Below are 20,815 nucleotides of genomic sequence, written 5' to 3' on the forward strand. Positions count from 1 at the left end.
AATGTTCTTTATCATCCCTGCCTGTGGGAATTAAAATGCTAGCTTTGACGTTTTTGAAAGAAGGATCCCTATTTCCTAAATCATTTCCTTCAGGAAAGTCAAGTTTATTGAAAATAATGGGGGAAAAGAAACAAATAAACAAAAAGAGAGAGAAATAATCACTATGCAATGTTGATTCTGGAAGTAGATGTGTGCCTCACAGTCTTGAAAAACACCCCTGCTTGGTGGGCTGGGTGGACAGCCAACTATTAGAACAGCCAGCTGCAATTGTGAGAACAAAGGGTCTTGGCCCAAGTGATGTGATTGGCTCAAGTGTCAAAATCATTTGGGGATTTTGTATACTCCCTGTTGACTCTTTGTTAAGTGCTACAAGGAAGCTGTAAGAGGTCATAACTGCAAGAAATGCAACAATTAGTGAAAGCATGCTTTGAATAGAGTTTTAATTTAAAAAATTGCTTTCTTGAAGTATATTTTATTTACAATATCACGTTCGTTTGGCTTCCTGATAGCTCAGTTGGTAAAGAATCCTCCTGCAGGAGACCCAGGTTCAATTCCTGGGTTGGGAAGGTCTGCTGGAGAAGGGGTAGGGTACTCACTCCAGTATTCTTGGGCTTTCCTTGTGGCTCAGCTGGTGAAGAATCTGCCTGCAATTCAGGAGACCCTGCTTCCATTCCTGGGTCGGGAAGATCCTCTGGAGAAGGGAAAGGCTACCCACTCCAGTATTGTGGCCTGAAGAATTCTATGGACTGTACAGTCCATGGGGTCGCAAAGAGTTGGACACAACTGAGCAACTTTCACTTTATCATATTCATTATAGCTGTATAGCACAGTGCTTCAGTTATACACACATATGTGTCTATATATATATATATATATATATTCTTTTTCAAAGTCTTTCCCCTTATAGGTTATTACAAATATTGAGTAGAGTTTCCTGTACTATACAGTAACTCCTTGTAAGTTAACTGTCTTATATGTGTAGTGTGTGTATATTAATCCCATGCTCAGTTGCTCAGTCATGTCCAACTCCTTGCGACCCCATGAACTGCAGTCTGCCAGGCTCCTCTGTTCATGGATTTTTCCAAGCAGGAATACTGGCGTGGGTTGCCATTTCTTACTCCAGGGGGTCTTCCCAACTCAGGGATTGAACCCACGTCTCCTGCCTTGGCAGGTGGATTCTTTACCACTCTACCACCTGGGATTAAGCCCCGTGTTAATCCCAAACTACACATTTATCCTTTCCCCTACCCTCCTTTGTTCTTTGATAACCAGAAGTTTGTTTTCTATGTCTGTGAGTCTCTTTTTGTTTTGGAAATAAGTTCATTTGTATCCTGTTTGTAGAGTTTTTAAAATATAATATAAATATTTATTAATGAAAAGCTATAATAGCAATCTGTGAACACATATTTAAAGTCGTGAAACAGCTCCGCAGACGTGGATGTAGACCTGTGTATATACATTTGCAGTGAAATGATTCATATACTTTAAACTTTCAGAATGATGGACCTTTCAGAATAATAGAGTGTATACAAAGCAAAAACAAAAGGTGGGCTTTTTTCCTTTATATTTTCACTTGATTATCACCTTATTAAGTGGGAAGAAAACATGCTTCTAGTTCTAGATAAATGACCCCAGGGAGTAAATTTCTAGCAGTTATGCTGCTGCTGCTGCTGCTAAGAGTGAAAATGATATGTTTATTTTAATGGTCTTTAATTTAATATGGTACTGGTTTTTCAAAATAATAGGGCTTCAGGATATGCTGGAAATTAATAGAGCTTTGTAAAGAAACATAAATACCTAAGTGAATAAGTGACTCACAGTCATTTGGGAACTTTGACATTCCTGAGCCTGAAGAATTTAGGGCAATTCCTCTTTTCTCAGTTCATGGGGAACTCTGCTTATTTTAAAACAGAAGAGATGGCCAAAAAACACATGAAAAGATGCTCAACATTACTAATTTTTAGAGAAATGCAAATCAAGTCTACAATGAGGTATCACCTCATGCCAGTCAAAACGGCCACCATTTAAAAGTTTCCAAAAGACAAATATTGGAGAAGGTGAGGAGAAAGGGGGCCCCTCCTGGTGCACAACTGCACTCTTCACAAGCTAGCAAGGTTATCCTCAAAATTCTTCATGGTAGGCTTCAGCGGTACGTGAACTGGGAATTTCCAGATGTACAAACTGGGTTTAGAAAAGGCAAAGGAAGCAGAGATCAAATTGCCAACATTTGTTAGATCATGGAGAAAGCAAGGGAGTTCCAGAAAAGCATCTACTTCTGCTTCATTGACTACGCTAAAGCCTTTGACTATGTGGATCACAACAAACTTTGGAAAATTCCAAGAGATGGGAGTACCAGACCACCTTACCCACCTCCTGAGAAACCTGGATGTGGATTAAGAAGCAACGTTAGAACCTTACATGAAACAGTGGACTGGTTCAAAATTGGGAAAGGAGTATGACAAGGCTGTATATATCATCACCCTGCTTATTTAACTTCCATGCAGGGTACATCATGTGAAATGCCGTGATGGATGAAGCACAAGCTGGAATCAAGATTCCCGGGAGAAATATCGACAACTTCAGATATGCAGATGATACCACTCTGGTGACAGAAGGTGAAGAGAAATGAAAGAATCTCTTGAAGAGCGTGAAAGGGGAGAGTGAAAAAGCTAGCTTGAAACTCAGTATTAAAAAAAAACTAAGATCATGGCATCTGGTCCCATACTTCATGGTAAATAGAAGGGGAAAAAAGTGGAAACCTGAGAGATTTTATTTTCTTGGACTCCAAAATCACATGGTGACTGCAGCCATTAAATTTTTTTTCTTTTCTTTTCTTTTCTTTTTTTTTTTTTTGCAGCCATGAAATTAAAGGATGCTTGCTCCTTGGAAGGAAAGCTGTAACAAACGTAGACAGCATATTAAAAAGCAGAGACATCACTTTGCTGACAGAATTCTGTGTAGTGAAAGCTATTGTTTTTCCAGTAGTCATGTATGGTTGTGAAAGCTGGGCCATAAAGAAGGCTGAGCACTAAATAATTGATGCTTTTGAATTGTGGTGCTGGAAAAGACTCCCGAGAATCCCTTGGACTGCAAGGAGATCAAACCAGTCAATCCTAAAGGAAATCAACCCTGAGTATTCATTGGAAGCACTGATGCTGAAGCCCCAGTACTTTGGCCAGCTACCTGATGGGAAGAGCCAACTCACTGGAAAAGGCCCTGATGCTTGGAAAGATTGAAGGCAAAATGAGAAGGGGGCAACAGAGCATGAGGTGGTTAGATCGCATCACTGATTCAATGGACGTGAGTCTGAGCAAACTCTGGCAGATAGTGGAGGACAGAGGAGGCTGGTGTGCTGCAGTCCATGGAGTCACAAAGAGTTGGACACAACTTAGTGACTGAACCCCACCACCCACCTGCCCAGTTGGTGGGAATATAAATTGGCACAGCCACTATGGAGAACAGTACAGAGGTTCCTCTAAAAACGAAAGAGAGAACTGCCATGTGACCCTGCAGTCCTGCTCCTGAGCATACACCCAGAGAAAACCATGCTTTGGAAAGATCCATGTACCCCAGTGTTCACTGTAGCACATTTTACAATGGCCAGAACAAGGAAACAACCTACATGTCCACCACCAGAGGAACGGATACCGAAGATGTGATACATATATTCAATGGAACATTACTCAGTCATAAAAAGAACAGAGCAGTACCATCTGCAGCAACATGGATGGAACTAGAGATTGTCGTACTGAGTGAAGTAAATCAGACACGGAAAGACAAATATCATATGATATCACTTATGTAGAATCTAAAAAAAAAAAACAAACGGCTTCAGATGAACTTATTTATAAAACAGAAGTAGAGAACAAGCTTGATTACCTGGGGATATGGGGGTTGAAGGAATAAACTGGGAAGTTGAGACTGACATATACACACTACTATATATAAGATAGAGAACTAATAAGAACCTGCTGTACAGTACAGGGGATTCTACTCAGTACTCTGTAATGGCCTATATGGGAAAGAATCTTAAAAAACAGAAAAGTGGATATATGTATATGTGTAACTGATTCACTTTGCTGTACGCCTGAAACTAACACATTGTGAATCAACTATACTTCAATAAAAATTCTACAAAGGAAGTAATAATGACTTTCATTTTCTCAACAGAGGGAAATGCAAAGACATTTTTCAAGCTAATGAGAGAGACCTGGATTCTGCCAACCCAGAGATGGGATTGGGGACACAAGCATCAGGCTCTTGAGAGGTGATTAATAAGTACTTGTTGAATTTACTAACTTGTGTCATGGAGACCTCTATGAACATGCTGTTAGAAAACTGAGTTTTTTGTTGTAGATTGTTGTCGTTGCTACTGGAGAAAATTTGGAGGATCCCTCCACTCCAGTACTCTTGCCTGGAAAATCCCATGGATGGAGGGGCCTGGTGGGCTACAGTCCAAGGGGTCGCTAACAGTTGGACACAACTGAGCGACTTCACTTTCACTTTTTACTTTCATGCATTGGAGAAGGAAATGGCAACCCACTCCAGTGTTCTTGCCTGGAGAATCCCAGGGACAGCGGAGCCTGGTGGGCTGCCATCTATGGGGTTGCACAGAGTTGGACACGACTGAAGCGACTTAGAAGTAGTAGTAGGAGGTGAAGAAAGATTACATGATTGCAAGGTGTAATTGCTGTTTTCCCACAGTGTGAAATAATGATACAGTGTTGCCTCTGCCAGTTAGTATAAAGGTCTTTGGGGGAGAGATGAAATCTTTAAGTTTCTGTGCAAACTGTCCTTACAGTTTCCAGTGTGTCTACAGCGCACTCCCACAATGCCAAGTGTTTATTTGGTAACCCGAGGTGACAGCAGGGTAAGGGCAGGCTGACCTCATGAAGACATCTTTCGTTGCTTCCACCCTTGGAGTGAGGATACTGCATCTCGTTCGAGACGAACCTCTGACAATCTGAAGAGGAGTAACTGCCCAGCTAAGAGACTTTCTTTCCTAAAAGCTAAACACCAAAGTAGGTATTAGAAAAATGTGGGAGTGGAATAGCAACGGAAAACCCAACTGTTAAACCGTGCTATTTGTGTCTGCTGTTTTGAAGGCTGTCGGTTGTTATGTAGTGGCCATGGAGGATTGACATCTATATGGTTCCATCATTTTTAACACACAGACAGCAGTTGGGTTTATTTAACCCGCAGTTGATCATCAAACAATGTTGCTTTCCTACAACTAGGTATGACCTGCCAGAAAATCAGGAAGTCTCATTTAAGTGTGGATATGATTTTTAATGTTAGTGGTAACATAACTGTTAAGACAGTGAGTCTCAACCTTTAGGTTTCTAACAATTAGAAGATCTTTTTTTTAATGCATTCTGGGACCCCAGGCCCGGAGATTCAGTCACAGGCAGTCTGGGGGAGGTCTGCAAATAGCCCTGCATGCATGTGCGCTAAGTTGCTTCAGTTGTGTCTGACTCTTTGTGACCCTATGGACTATATATAGCCTGCTAGGCTTCTCTGTCCATGGGATTCTCCAGGCAAGAATACTGGCGTGGGTTGCCATACCCTTCTCCAGGGGATCTTCCCAACCCAGTGATCGAACCTGTGTCTCTTCCATCTCCTGCACTGGCAGGCGGGTTCTTTATCACTAGCGCCATCTGAGAAGCAACCTCCCCACCCTTGCAAATAGTCATGTTAAGCAAACCCTCCAGGTTATTCTGAGGCATGTTGGCCTACACCACACTTTAAGATACTCTATATTCTGGGCATCTCCTTCTATAAAAGCCACTTGACATCTGAGATGATACAATTATTTTAGTAATGATGCTGGGCTAAGTTATTGAGAATGTAGGATTTCATTTGAAAAAAAGAATACTGTCTTTGACCTACATCATTTCTAAGGACAAAAATGTTGGATAGGAATAAAAATAACTCAATAAAGAACTCCTCTTCTAACTCTCTTTAAGGATGGCAGTGGATTTAGAAGACAAGGTCTTCCTAATATAAACTATAATCAAGACAAAAACAGTATGTTATTTAAATATTAGCTATTGAGAAAAGGTTTACTTGCTGAAACTAAATATTTTAAATCTAATGAGAAATACTAAAAGCCAAATACCAAAATTTCTATATCCCTCTCTTTCAAAATAATTGAACCGGTTAAAAAATCACCTCAAGATGAGCTGTTTCATGAGAAATATAAGTCTTCTAAGTCATATCACAGCTAAGAAGTGTAAGGGATTGACTAGAATAGAATTTATTTCAAATCATAATAGAGGAAATTGATATAGGAGTCAATAATTATTCCATTTTACAAAAATAATTTTGACATGCGTCTTCACAATGACAAGTCAGTGTTTTGTAGACCCAAGTATTTCTACTTGGACTAGATGAAATACAAATTATTTTAACCTCAGAAAAATGTAGTCAGTAAGTTTCTTGTTTTCTGTTTTATAGGAACTCTAGAAGCGCAAGCCTAGCATCAGTGTTTGTGTAAAATGTAGTGGAAGTATGAAGAAAAGAAAAAGAGAAGGCCAAGTGGTGGAATGGCAACATTAACTGAGTAACAAAGAAGGAAAGTCCTTGAACTGAGACCTCGGATCAGCCAGTGTGAAATCCTGAGCCTGGGCATGAGGAAATTTCAATAAGATGAATGATAGCAGTGAGAATTACACAATCAGGCACTGTATCTATATACAATCCCTTTCGGAAAATGGAAGCAAATATCTGGATTACTTGAACTCAGAGAAACCTTGATTTTTCCCAGAAGGCCATTTCAAGATCCTTGATGACTGGTACATGATCATGGGTATGCTCCTTTACCTCTCCAAACCTTGATCTTTTCTGTGAGGTGAGACAGGAATGCCCGCCGTGTTCATATGCTGGGTACATTAAAGGAGGTTACGTACATGGAGTGCCAGGCACGTGAACGGCTTAATCCTCAGAGCTGTCCTTCTTACGAACTCTTTTCTGTGTTAACACTTTTTTTTCTCATAAAAGTGATAATTTTATAAAGGGCAGGCTCAGTGTCTGATTCTTAGAATCAGAAGTGCAGGTTTGGAAGAATGTTAAAGGTCATCCCTGTCCCAATCCCTCCCTCTTCCTCCAGTGCCAGGTCAGAAACTGTGAGAGTTCAAAAGAGTTCAAAGCAGGCTAATAAATTGACTCCTTCCTAACTGATATTCCCTAAACAGTTGTTCAACATTTATTTAGGAATTAAAAATGAGAATAAAAGCATAAAGTGTAATTTTCACTTCTCATACTTGCTTTGGGTGAAGCTTTAGCATAGTTTTGTAACTTACCACTTGAACGATCAAAACTAATTTCCCCTGAGTTGAAATGTAAGACTCCATTATTGCTTCTAGATTCTCTTTTGCAGCACTGAATCAATAAGCTGACATTAAAACATTAGTAGTTGTATGACAGAAGGAGCTCAACCTGGTGCCCCCTGACAACCTAGAAGGATGGGATGGGATGGGGGGTGGGAGGGAGGTTCAAGAGGTAGGGTACATACGTACACCTATGGCTGATTCACGTTGTTGTGTGGCAGAATCCAACACAACAGTGTAAAGCAGTTATCCTCCAAATAAAAATAAATTAAAAACTAATCTAGTATATAAATAACGGAGAAGGCGATGGCACCCCATTCCAGTACTCTTGCCTGGAAAATCCCATGGACAGAGGAGCCTGGTAGGCTGCAGTCCATGGGGTCGCAAAGAGTTGGACACGACCGAGCGACTTCACTTTTTCTTTTCACTTTCATGCTTTGGAGAAGAAAATGGCAACCCACTCCAGTATTCTTGCCTGGAGAATCCCAGGGACAGGGGAGCCTGGTGGGCTCCCGTCTATGGGGTTGCACAGAGTCGGACACGACTGAAGTGACTTAGCAGCAGCAGCAGCAGCAGAGTATAAATAAACCTAATTAACAATTAGAATACAGTGACAGACAGTGAAGTCGCTCAGTCTTGTCCGACTCTTTGCGGACAAGAGCAATAATTAATCAGTAGTTAGCATTATGTAATGAGTTGATAAGTCTTAAAGTTTGTATACAAATATATTTGGAATTTGCTTGGCATCCCAAAACTAGACATAATTTGGTGTTTTCTTTTTAAAGCAAATCTTAATGTCATATACCATTTTAGAAAGGTTTTTTTTTTTTAATATCAAAGGGTGGTTACATCTTGGTCATATTCAATGTCTTTCTCTATGGCCACGAAAACAGATTATGCTACAGATGAAATGGTCCTTAAGGTTCTCTGAGACCAACTTTGTGATGCACAGATATTCCTCCAGTCTGATTTTGCTGAGTAGTCATCATGGTTAATTAATGACCATGGTCGAGGCTGTGAGGTCAGGACAGCTGAGGTCAGGCATTGGCTGTAGAAACACAGGCTAAAGGACAGGAAGAATTGTGTAATTAACTGAATATTCAGGGTACAGTCAACAAAACTCAATTGTTCTCAAAAACCAAGCCATTTTCTCTGCCATCACTGAAAGCTGTGTGGGTAGGATCTACAGATAATTGCCTGTCTTCTCCATCTCATTTTGCTTGTCTAAACATTGCATAAATAACTACTTGATAAATTCAGTGTTGATGTTGGCACGTGAACAGACAGACAAGAGTGACTGCTTGTTTCAAAATTTATAATTCCAGCATAAATTGTCATCAAACCCCAAAGGAGACTGCTTAAAAATATTCCTGCTTAACATTCACGATCCTGTTTAACTGGCCTAATTTCAACCCACACACTTGTGGAACTTAATACAAAAATACTCTTGGCCTATTTTTAAAATAATGTGACATTTGACAAACTGTTCAAGTATTGAATTTAAAAATATACTCTGTGTAAATTATAGTTCTAATATAAATTCCAGATGCATTACTGGCAGGATTAACACTGGGCTTTATCTGTTCCCCAGTGCACCATGTCTACACACACACACACACACACACAAGCACATACACACAACACAAATGCTGGAAAGTGTAGTCTGAGAACATTCCATAAAAGAATATTAACCAGTCAGGGTAAGTTAACTTGAATAGTTAATGAAAAAGCAATTATTTCAACATTTAAGTTTTCTTTGAAAATTACAATTTACATATCTCTTAAAGATACAGAAGACATATACCACCTGCCTCACTATGGAACATGCTAAAATAGACATAATTCACTGGACACATTATCGCAGCCAAATGGCAAGATTTTTTAGATGCCAAACCTGGTTAGAACAGCAGCTGCAAATTTCATGAACAGAGGGAAAGCAGAGGGAAGAAAAGAGAGAAGGAAAAGTCTAATATTAAAAAGATCCAATTCTTTCTAGCTGCTTTACAACCAAAGGGGAAAATTAAAACTCTTCTTAAGCTGTAAGAGCAAAAATTAAAAGAGAAATTCATTTGTTAAAAAAAAGAAAATGGAGACAACTGGGGACTGAGGCTGCTGGCATTTATTTTTGCTGGCATTTATGATTTATTATTGTTACCACATCAACTCTGTGATACACATTTGACTAAATGCACTTGGTTATTGTGTCCGAAAATGTGATGATTCAAGGAACGTACAAGAGAATTCAATTCAGTTGCTCAGTTAAGTCCAACTCTTTGTGACCCCATGCCAGGTCTTCCCTGTCCATTACCAACTCCCGGAGCTTGCTCAAACTCACGTCTATTGAGTCAGTGATGCCATCCAACCATCTCATCCTCTGTTGTCCCCTTCTCCTCCTGCCTTCAATCTTTTCCAGCATCACAGTCTTTTCTAATGATTAAGTTCTTTGCATCAGGTGGCCAACGTATTGGAGCTTCAGCTTCAGCATCAGTCCTTCCAATGAATATTTAGGACTGATTTCCTTTAGGATTAACTGGTTTGATCTCCTTGCAGTCCAAGGGACTCTCAAGAGTCTTCTCCAATACCACAGTTCAAAAGTATCAATTCTTTGGCACTCAGCTTTCTTTATGGTCCATATCTCACATCCATACATAATTACTGGAAAAACCATAGCTTTGACTAGACAGACCTTTGTTGGCAAAGTAATGTCTCTGCTTTTTAATATGCTGTCTAGGTTGGTCATAGCTTTTCTTCCAAGGAGTAAGTGTCTTTTAATTTCATGACTGCAATCACCATCTGCAGTGATTTTGGAGCCCAGAAAAATAGTCAGCCACCGTTTCCACTGTTTCCCCATCTATTGCCAGGAAGTGATAGGACCAGATGCCATGATCTTCATTTTTTGAATGTTGAGTTTTAAGCCAACTTTTTCACTCTCTTCTTTCCCTTTCATCAAGAATCTCTTTAGCTCCTCTTTACTTTTTACCATAAGGGTGGTGTCATCTGCATATCTGAGGTTATTGATATTTCTCCTGGCAATCCTGATTCCAGCTTGTGTATCATCCAGTCTGGCATTTCACATGATGTGCTCATAACAATGGGCAGTAACTCATTTCTCCCAAATCCTTAGACTTAGGAAACCGCTAATTAACTATCTCTATATTGTGTGATGGTTTAATCTCTCAGTTGAGTCCGACTCTTTGCTACCCCATGGACGGTAGCCCATCAAGCTCCTCTGTCCATGGGATTTCCCAGGCGAGAATATTGGAATGGGTTATCATGCCCTACTCCAGGGGATCTTCCTAACTCAGGGATCAAAACTGGGTCTCCTGTATTGAAGGCAGATTGTCTTTTGAAACTAGCCCCTTTCACTTAGCACAGCAGTTTCACGGTTAATCCATGTTGTAATAGATACCAGTACTTCATTCTTTTTATGGTTAAGTAATATTTATAGCTATAAATTTCTCCCTAAGCATTGCTTTAACTGCATGCAACAAAGCTTTGGCATGTTCTGTTGAAATTTTCATTCATTTCAATGTATTTTCTGTTTTCTTTGTGATTCTTATTTGACCTATTGATTACTTAGAAGCGTATTGCTTAATTTTTACATATTTTGAATGTCTCTAATTAATTAGCACTCTCAAATTTGATAATATATCCTTGCTTAAATTTTTATTTCTAAATTTCCGAGAAGTTTTATAAGAGACTCTGAGATGAGGCAATTCTATGGTAGTTCAGTGCTTAAGACTCTGTGCTTCCATGAGTTGTGGGTTCAAGCCCTGGTCAGAGAACTATGACCATACATGTGTGAACTAAATTAAATACCCAAAGCTTATAAGATGGGTTAGCCATCAAACTGCTTCCCCAAAGTATCTTTCATTTTCATGGAGGTGGTGGTAATGAATGAAAGCAAGATGAACTCACCGGCATTCCTTAGAAGCTGAGGCCATAACTTAATCATATTTGCATTTCATGCCCATCTGATTTCCCAGGCAACTCAGTGGGTAAAGAATTTGCCCACAGCGCAGGAGACACAGGAAACGCAGGTTTGATCCCTGGGTTGGGAAGATCCTCTGGAGGAGGGCATGACAACCCACTTTAGTACTCTTTCCTGGGAAATCCTAAGGACAGAGGAGCCTGGCAGGCTACATCTGTAAGGTCGCAAAGAGTCAGACATGACTGAAGCGACTGAGCATACCCCTACATCCGTGACGAAGGGAAGTCTTTTTCTTTCCTATTGTATCACCCTGTTTCTTTTGTAGCATTTATCACTATCTGATTGTTTTCTCATTTATTTATTGGTCTCTGCTTAAAGTCAATTTTCCCTCACCAGAATGGAAGCCAAATGAAAGAAGGGATCTTGTTGTCTTATTCACAAAAGAATGTATTCTGAATGTTATCCAGTGCCTTCCGGACCATAGGCATTCAGTCAAAAGCAAATAGATGAAGAGAGAATGAGTGAGTACCTAGAAGACCGTGTAGAAAAGGTGCATTCATTAAATCTTCTTCAACAAATTTGGAAGGATCATCTTCTGGTCACTGGGAGGAAAAGTGCCTTCTTTCTTTCTTTTTTTTTTAAGTGCCTTCTCTCTAAACAGTTCTCACCAGTGATGGAGTTTATGGTAATCTCTGATGGTGAAACCTTCCCGCTCACTAAACAGAACCACAACAGAACTGTAGCTACTAGTCGTAGCCTTTGTCCTGTGGGAAAATGCTCAAGAGTTTATATAACCATCTTAGTTACAGAGAAATGTGGTCCACTAAGCAGCTCCTGCACGAGGTTTGGCACAGTGGAGGAAATAAAGTAACCGTGATAATGGAATAGTATGTATCCAAAAGCACAATACCCGGGTTATTCACGGTAATAGGACCTTTTGCTCTACTATTACTTTGAAGCCAGATTAATTCTAGTTTCACATTACTTGAAACTCTCTGACCTGACGGCTCCACACTGACCACAGAAAAGACCAGAATACGAGTCCTTTCAGACTCTGGCCGTGGCCCTCTCTCCTGCATCTGGTTTTTCTCTCACTAACCACAGCCCGGCTGAAGCAGACAGCATCCGGTTTCCTGAATAAGCAAGGCTGCTTCTCCCCTCTGTGCTTCTCTCAGCCTGCTCTCTCCCCTCCTGGTCCGCTCGGTGCTCTGGGCTTGTTGGTTAAGGCTCTGTGAAACCTTTGCTTGTACCCTCCTCCAGGAGAGAGGCCCAATGTCTCCTTCAAGTTGAGCTTTCTATCCTCACTTGGAGGACTTCAAACAGGACCTAGTCCACGGCTAGTTAGAACTACATTTCCCACCACTCTGCCCATGGTTGACTCCAGGCTCACCGGCCTCCTTACAGTTCCTTACCACTTCCACTGACATTTCCCGGGAGTGCAAGAATTTCTCCCAGGTGTTTCCATGGTGTGTCCTCAACTTTATTCAACTCTGCTCCAGCCTCACCCTCTAAGAGAGGTTGTGTTTGAGCATTCTAACCAAAGAAATTGCTCCTTTTCATTTTCTCAACAGAATTACCTCGCTCTCTGGCCCCTCTATCTTACTTTTTCCCCTTTGTAGTACTGATATAACATTATGTGATTAGTAATGTTATCTGTCTTCCCTTCCAGAATGTAAGCTCTCTGAGGATGGGTCTGAGCTTTGTTTACTGCTGTGCATATCTGTGAATGAATGAATGACACCTGAAATTATATGGTTGGTTGAAGACGTCTGTCTTCCCCACACTTGATAGGAGGCGGTTATAACCTATTCCTCCTAGTCTACTCAGTGCCCCTTCCTGGCACAAAATAACTTCTTAATATTCCTTGTACAACTGAATGATGTCAAGTATAAATTACCTGTAACAGTGGTTCTCAACAAAGGGACTCTGAATCCATGTAAAGATGGATGAAGAATACATAAACTGAAGAATACAAGGTAAGTATTTCCACAATTCCTTTATCTGAAACTCTTGGCACCAGATGCGTTTCAAAATTCAGAATGCTTCCCTACCTAATTAACACCCTTAGTAGGGTATGGGGCAGTACCTTGTAATCAAACACATTAATTTCTTTGCAACGTGTAGAAACCTCCAAAGTGTCATAAATAATGCTCAAGTCAACTTTTTCTGTGAAATGAATTATCAAGATAAATATTAAGAGTTTGGGATTTCAGAATTGTGGATGTGGGGCTGTAGATGTAGACTAGCATATTGAGACCTATATAGTATTTTCATGCTAAAATGGGTTCCCCACATTCCAGGTTAGAAATCACCGATTTAACCTGTTCATTTAAAAAAAACATCTATTTTTCTTTTTTTCAGCATAGCTAGCATTAATGAACTAGATACTGTGTATCAACCCCTGTGCTAAGCTTTTTAAGTATACAGGTAAAAACTACTATTTGCCTCATTTTATAAGTGAGAAACAGCTTCCCAAGTGGCGCTGGTGGTAAAGAACCTGCCTGCTAATGCAGGAAACATAAGAGACACAGGTTCGACCCATGAGTTGGGAAGATGTTGTGGAGGAGGGCATGGCAACCCACTTCAGTATTCTTGCCTGGAGAATCACATGGACAGAGGAGCCTGGTGGGTTATGGTCCATAGGGTCACAAAGAGTCGGACACGACTGAAGCGACTTAGCACTCATATGCACACATATGAATGAGAAAGCGGATTTAAAGAGAGGGTTAACTACTTGCCCACACAGCTCATCAGTGGATAGGCTGGATTCAAACAGAAGCTGCCTCACAACCAGATGCCCTGCTGTGGACCTTCTGGTCACCCTGACTTCATGGAGTTCAAGATAAGCATTCTTCAGTTCAGTTGCTCAGTCGTGTCCGACTCTTTGCAACCCCATGAGTCACAGCATGCCAGGCCTCCCTGTCCATCATCAATTCCCGGAGTTCACTCAAACTCATGTCCATCGAGTCGGTGATGCCATCCAACCATCTCATCCTCTGTCGTCCCCTTCTCCTCCTGCCCCCAATCCCTCTCAGCATAAGGGTCTTTTCCAATGAGTCAGCTCTTCACATGAGGTGGCCAAGTATTGGAGTTTCAGCTTTAGCATTCTTAGTCTTGCCAAATTTCTTCATGATGTTGAGCCAAAGTGTCTGTTATTCAAGTGAATGTAAAAAAATTCCTCTGGGTACTACTCCCTCATTGTTTAAAAAAAAAAAAAAAAGGCTGGCTATAAGTAGCCAACATATAACTGATATTTGTATAATGGAGTAATTTATTTCCTCAGCTAAACCAATGTTATATATATTTGTAATGTGAGATCAAGTGATTCCAGATAATTTAAAAATTATGTAGTTGCACTAACATGCCTTGATTTCTTTTGAAGAACCAGGATCCAAGGGGTACTATTCCCTGACGGATGAGAGCAGGAATGGAAGAGAACAATCTGAAACAGGTACTGTCACAGACGATATGTGGGTTTTCACACTTACCTTTTTCAAAAACCTCTTAGTTTCTGGAACTTTTTTTAAGCCAGGTGGAAGTTGATCAAATGTTTTTGTGATGACCAAATTTTGCAACTCTTTCAGAATTTTGGAAATAAGGAGTTAGTTGTGTAAGAACAATAAAGCTATATTAAAAAAATAAATCCTTGCATAGGGCTACACTACAGCTTTAACTGAAGACAGTGTTTTGGACCTTACCAAGCTTATGTGAAAGCTTCAAATTATGAAATGTAGAGTAGCTGAAGTATAACACATATTCATTTTATGATATAAAAGCAGATAATATGGACATGAAGGTTAAGACATGAAAATGACGTATACACTAAAACAAATCACAACAGAAACAGGCTTTATTTCAACCAGACAAGAGTATACTTTCATTAACATCAACTTCTTCAAGACTTGAAGATAATGGAAATTAAAGATGGTGCCCAGAAGGCAAAGAAGGAAAGTTTATCATGGAACAATGGTACTGCCCTTCAAAAATCCCTTTCGACAATATGCTCAATTCAAAAGATTAATTAGTTCTAAATCATTAGATCTCATGTGCTTCAATATCTGTACAAAGCTCTCATTTTAAAGCTACCCATCGGTCCCAATGATATCTTTCAAACAGAAAAAAAAAATATAGATCAGTATCATAATTTTTTTTTTAATTTTAGAAAGTGGGATTGAAATACAGTTTTCAGTCTAAAATATATTAAATTAAAAAGTTTGTTATTATTTAAGAGGCATTGTTACAAAGCTCCTAGGTACATACATGTACAAAACACAGATATTACTAGATGACACCTCAACCCATGACTTCTCCTAAACATCCCAGTGTGAACATTCATCTACCGGGAGACTTTCCCTGTAAATTCCAGCATCTTGCACAGGATTTGCTGCCACTCACATGCTCTGCATGGACGAGGACATTTAATCAGAGAACATTTCAATGTAATATTATAACCGAACATAAAAGAAATTCAATGCAACACTTTATGTTCATAAGGGTGATGACAAAATTGCATATATTAATAATTTTCAACTTTTGCCAGACTCACTAAATTCATGAACACTTCTTCAGAGTTTCCTCTTCAAGGGCACTTGTGAGAGCTTTAGATCTCGTGCTTAACTTTGTGTTGAGTTGGTCAGCACCTTGATTAATATGAACAAGGACATTAAAGAATGAATGTGTTGTGGGGGTGGGGGGAGGGGAGAGGACAGAATTGGGGAAGGATTCTCTTTTTCCATAAGACAGTCAAACAGAAAAAACAAGACCGAAAAAAGGTAAACAAACAAACAAACAAACAAAATAGTGTTCACAGTAAAACATGCCAGATTTGTAGTTTCATTTGAAACCAACAGCAAATCATGAAACGTCATGAAAAATATGTCAAGGTAAAATCTTCTAGAGTCATTACTAAATGAAATTAAAAATTATCACACTGATCAGTAAACCCCAGAAGAAAAATAACCAGCACTTACATTTCAGGTCCTTCTTTAAACATCATTCAATTTTTCAAAGTCAATGCATAAAATTGGTAGGTTTGGCCACGCTGCACAAATGTTTTTCTTTTTTTAAAAATACAGTATACAGAAAAAACTCTTGTATTCCCCACTTTGAATCATAAGCTCAAAACCCAAGAGTAAAAGATCAGCAAGAAGGATTTTAAACTATGTACAAATCCAGCAGGTTCATCTGCCATAATGGCTTGGCTTCCGTCCCAGTGGCTCTCACCCTCTCCAGCAGCAGAGCTTGCGTCCCTGTCCTCACAGAGGGCTGCTTCATGTCTATGGCTCATCTCTACTGGTCAGCAGGCATTTTGAACAGTTCCAACAGTGCCCCGACAGCTCCAAAGTAACCCTACAACAATGGGAAAACTTCTGTATGATTATCTCTGAACCTTGGCCCAATACCTGCTGTTTTTCATAATTTGAGGAATGCTGCCCATTAATGCTGTGTGTGCGTGCATGCTCAGTCACTCATTCACGTCTGGCTCTTTGAGACCCTATGGACCGTAGCCCACCAGGCTCCTCTGTCCATAGCATTCTCCAGGAAAAAATACTGGAGTGGGTTGCCATGCCCTCCTCCAGGGCACCTTCCTGACCCAGGGATTGAACCCACAGCTCTTTGTCTCCTGCATTGGCAGGCGGGTTCTTACCACTAGCACCACCTGGGAAGCTGTAGATAATGAGAAATTTAAAACCTGAACTCTGGTATGAAGCATGATAGAATAATAATAATAAATGCACTGCGTATCTATTTGCTTATATACATTAAATAAATTAACAGATGTAAAGTGCTTAGAAAAATCTCTAGCACCACAGTATACACTACGACCTTGCTGTTGAGTATTTTTAGGATATTTCGGATTATAATTATTGCATTTTAATCCTTGTCATGGCAAAATTCACATTATTACCCCCACTCCACAGCTGAGAAATGGAAGGTAATAAAGTAAATCACCCCTTCAGGGTCACATGCCTTGTCCCGGGGCTCAATCGCAAAATCTGTCTGACTCCGAAGTTGTAATGTCTCACGGGAAGGAACTCTAAGCTTCTCTCATCTGTAAAATGAAAGAACCTGAAAACCAGAAATTTTTAGAGAAGTTGGCTTCCAAAAGGCAGGAGATGCCTCTTCTCTGGCATTTGCCTGGCTCCATGGTTACTTCCTGGAAGAAATGGGTGGCAGATGTCAGAATACTACTCAGCAGGGATCTCTGCCTCCACCGCCAACTGCTAACATTTATTGGGCTTGCTATAAGGGCTTGCAATAAGCTAGAAATTGTTCTAAGAACTTTATATGAATTTCTTCACTTAATTTTCACAATAACTTTATGAGACAAATACTATTATCACTTCATTTTACAAAAGCTAAAACAGAATGGAGAAGTAGTCCTTGACTAAGGTCTCCAAGTCAGTGAGAGCCTGTGTTCTCAACTGCTCTGCTAGACTATTTCTTTTAGGTTCCAAGATACATGCATCTGCATGCTCACTCAGGTCCGACTCTTTGCAACCCTATGGACTGTAGCCCACCAGGCTCCTCTTTCAAGAATACTGAAGTGGGTTGCCATTTCCTCCTCCAGGGAATCTTCCTGACCCAGGGATCAGACCAGCATCTTCTGTGTCTCCTGCATTGGTAGGCAGATTCTTTTACAACCGGGCCACCTGGGGAGTCCACTTCTCTTAGGAGATGCTCACTCATCTAAGTGAAATGAACGAGACGGAGTGAGGACTCCAGGCAGGGCAGGAAAGCCACCTTACCAGCCCTCCCAAAAGTTCTCTCTCCATACCTTCCTCCAGAAAGACCTGCCTAACTGAGAGTGAACCCAAGGAGGTAGAGAATTTTCTGAGAAGTACCTACAAGGAGATACAAAAATGCTCTATTTTCACTGGCCATAGAGACTGAGTTTAACACTTAGCAACAAACCATAGCTATCATCCAGAGGTCTAAGACTGTATGAAGGATATGACTTTATACCCAGAGAAGTGGGTTTCCCCCAAACATTGGGTCTTACTCCCTATCTTACCATCAACTAACTACCTGAGTGCCCCTGTAGATGGCTTTTAATCCCTGATGGCATCCAGCATTTGTATTCTTAGTCCAAGAGGATCATAACTTAGGGTTGTCAGATAAAACAGAGAAATGCTAGATAAAATAACTGTGTCCTATATTTTTGATTGCTAAATGTAGTAACACTAGGGTTTCCCCAGTGGCTCAGTGGTAAAGAATCCACCTGCAATGCAGGAGCCGCAGAAGATGCAGGTTCAGTCCCTGGGTCAGGAAGATCCCCTGGAGAAGGGCATGGCAACTCACTCCAGTATTCTTCCTTGGAGAATCCCATGAACAGAGGAACCTGATGGGCTGATGTCCACAGGGTCGCAAAGAGTCGGACACAACTGAAGCGACTTAGCACAGATATCCAGAAGAGTGTTTTTCTTTTTCATTGTATTTTTTTAAACAAAACTTTACAAGGAAAATCGATTAACTAAGTAGAGAGAAAGGGAGATGCTCTGGTTGGGGGAAGGAAAGTGAAAATTCTTTTGTGTGTGTGTGTAATAAAGTTTTATTAAAGTATAAAGGAGATAGAGAAAGCTTCTGACATAGGCATCAGAAGGGGGCAGAAAGAGTACCGCCCTGCTAGTCTTCAGCTGGATGTTATATAGTCACTGCTGTTGCTGCTGCTGCCGCCGCTTCAGTCATGTACGACTCTGTGCGACCCCAGAGACGACAGCCCACCAGGCTCCCCTGTCCCTGGGATTCTCCAGGCAGGAACACTGGAGTGGGTTGCCATTTCCTTCTCCAGGAAAGTGAAAATTCTGACTCCCCATCCTCCCCACAAAAAAATTATCATCATTTCTTAGCCTGCATAAAGCCACAAAAACAAAAACTTTCTTTAGTATTCATGTCTATCATCGGCCTTTCACTCTTTCGTATTTAACTTCCTATTGTTTTATATGCTTTAATCAAACTGAACATAGGTTTAGAGAGCCCTAAAAAACTTACAAATGCATCAGCAACTTTTCAAATAAATAATTCAATTTGGAAATGAGAAAAATGCCACAATATTACAACGGAAATTTATGACCCTTCCTGTTCTTCCTGCCGCATTCTATCTGAGGCACCCGGTGCCTGCTAATGATAAAGAGCTGCTTTCTACAGCATTGGTTTTAGTTTCTTCCATGTTAAAGTTAATGAATCTAGTTTTGGCTGTGCTGGGTCTTCGCTGCCCTGCGGGCTTGCCTCTCGTGGTGAGCGGGGCTACGCTCCAGCTGCAGCGCTCAGGCTTCTCGCTGCAGCGGCTTCTCCCGTTGAGCATGGCAAACACGCTTCAGTAGTTGTGGCACACGGGCTCGACAGGTGCAGCTTGTGGGCCCGAGAGCGCTGGCTCAGGGCTCCACGGCGAGTGGGGTCTTCCCAGACAGGGATCGAACCTGTGTCTCCTGCGCAGGTAGGCGAATTCTTCACCACTGAGCCACAAGGGAAACCCTACAGTGTCGATTTTAAAGGAGGATAGAGAAGGTGGGAAGAAAAGAGGGCCCCCCTACCCACTCTTAGAAACCTCCAATTTCTATTAGCGTAGAAACTGGATATAAGGGACTCTGAATTAATCAGAGCTCTCTACTTCTGTAAACAGGCTGCCTAATGTCTAGCACACTAGCCTCTCCAGGCTACCAGGTTACTAAGAGTAGTCTGAACACTTCTGTTCTCATCGACTGGGTTATTTGCTAAGGGTCAGTTGTGTTTATCCTCAAATTTGTTTATGATGATTTCATTGTTAATGTAATAATCTAAATGTAATTATATACCACCAAAACCAATAAAAAGAGTACAAGATGAATGGTTACCTCTATGAAAATCCAGTTCAATTCTTTAAAAAGATGAAAAAAAGCTAGTTAATAATAGTGAAAGTTGTTAGGAGAGTAAATGTTGAAAGTTCTCATTACAAGGAAAAAAATCTTTGTAATAATGTGTGGTGGTGGATGATAACTAACCTTATGCTATTAATCATAACCCATTTTATAATATATACATATATTGAATCATTATTCTATACCTTAAACTTACACAGGGTTATGTGCTAATTCTATCTCAATATTGAAAAAAAATGCAACGAAGATTGAAAAAGGTAGTCACAACTGTTGCCCTCTATTTAGGTAGATTGTGCATATGAAAGATTGGGATAATTTAGAATGATTTTGCAACCAAATTACTTCATAAGTATCTTTAATTTCTTGATCTACTTTAAAGAAACAAGCCAAAAATCAAAAAGGTACATAATACTGTGGATTATGGAAAAAAAGACAATTACAAAGCTCCCATCAACAGAACCCATGCTCAAAATTAGGTCTTAGACCTACCTACCTCAAAAAATTGGTGAGCAAATGAACATTTATACATTTTATATTAAAACAGAATGTTGAAAATAGGGAGGTATTTTCCTAGGATCACTCATTTCTTAACTTAAAAAAAAATTAACCATCTACTAGTCTTGATTGTCAGAGAAGGCAATGGCACCCCACTCCAGTACTCTTGCCTGGAAAATCCCATGGAGGAGCCTGGTGGGCTG

General features: G+C 40.3%; 1 protein-coding gene and 1 long non-coding RNA gene across 8 annotated transcripts in view; one reads left to right on the plus strand and one right to left on the minus strand.

Moving 5' to 3' along the window:
• LOC114110280 (uncharacterized) overlaps positions 1-7,246 on the plus strand; it is a 31,238-nt gene extending 23,992 nt beyond the window's left edge. For both annotated transcript variants that reach the window (XR_003586583.3, XR_009598096.1), the window contains 2 exons: positions 4,171-4,267; positions 6,457-7,246. This is a non-coding gene — a long non-coding RNA (uncharacterized LOC114110280). The remainder of the gene's footprint in view (positions 1-4,170; positions 4,268-6,456) is intronic.
• A 7,845-nt stretch (positions 7,247-15,091) lies between these two features.
• Positions 15,092-20,815, minus strand: part of PANK1 (pantothenate kinase 1) — a 110,993-nt gene continuing 105,269 nt past the window's right edge. For 3 of the 6 annotated variants that reach the window (XM_027960488.2, XM_060404948.1, XM_027960487.2), the window contains one exon: positions 15,092-16,608. In XM_027960488.2, coding sequence (XP_027816289.1) covers positions 16,549-16,608 — 60 coding nt within the window. In that variant the 3' untranslated portion in view covers positions 15,092-16,548. Of the gene's footprint in view, positions 17,950-20,815 lie in introns of all 6 variants that reach the window. The other 3 variants (XM_060404946.1, XM_042238825.2, XM_060404947.1) reach the window with 1 other exon arrangement.

Source organism: Ovis aries, chromosome 22 (assembly GCF_016772045.2).
Source record: "Ovis aries strain OAR_USU_Benz2616 breed Rambouillet chromosome 22, ARS-UI_Ramb_v3.0, whole genome shotgun sequence".
In the NCBI taxonomy this organism is placed as follows: Eukaryota; Metazoa; Chordata; class Mammalia; order Artiodactyla; family Bovidae; genus Ovis; species Ovis aries.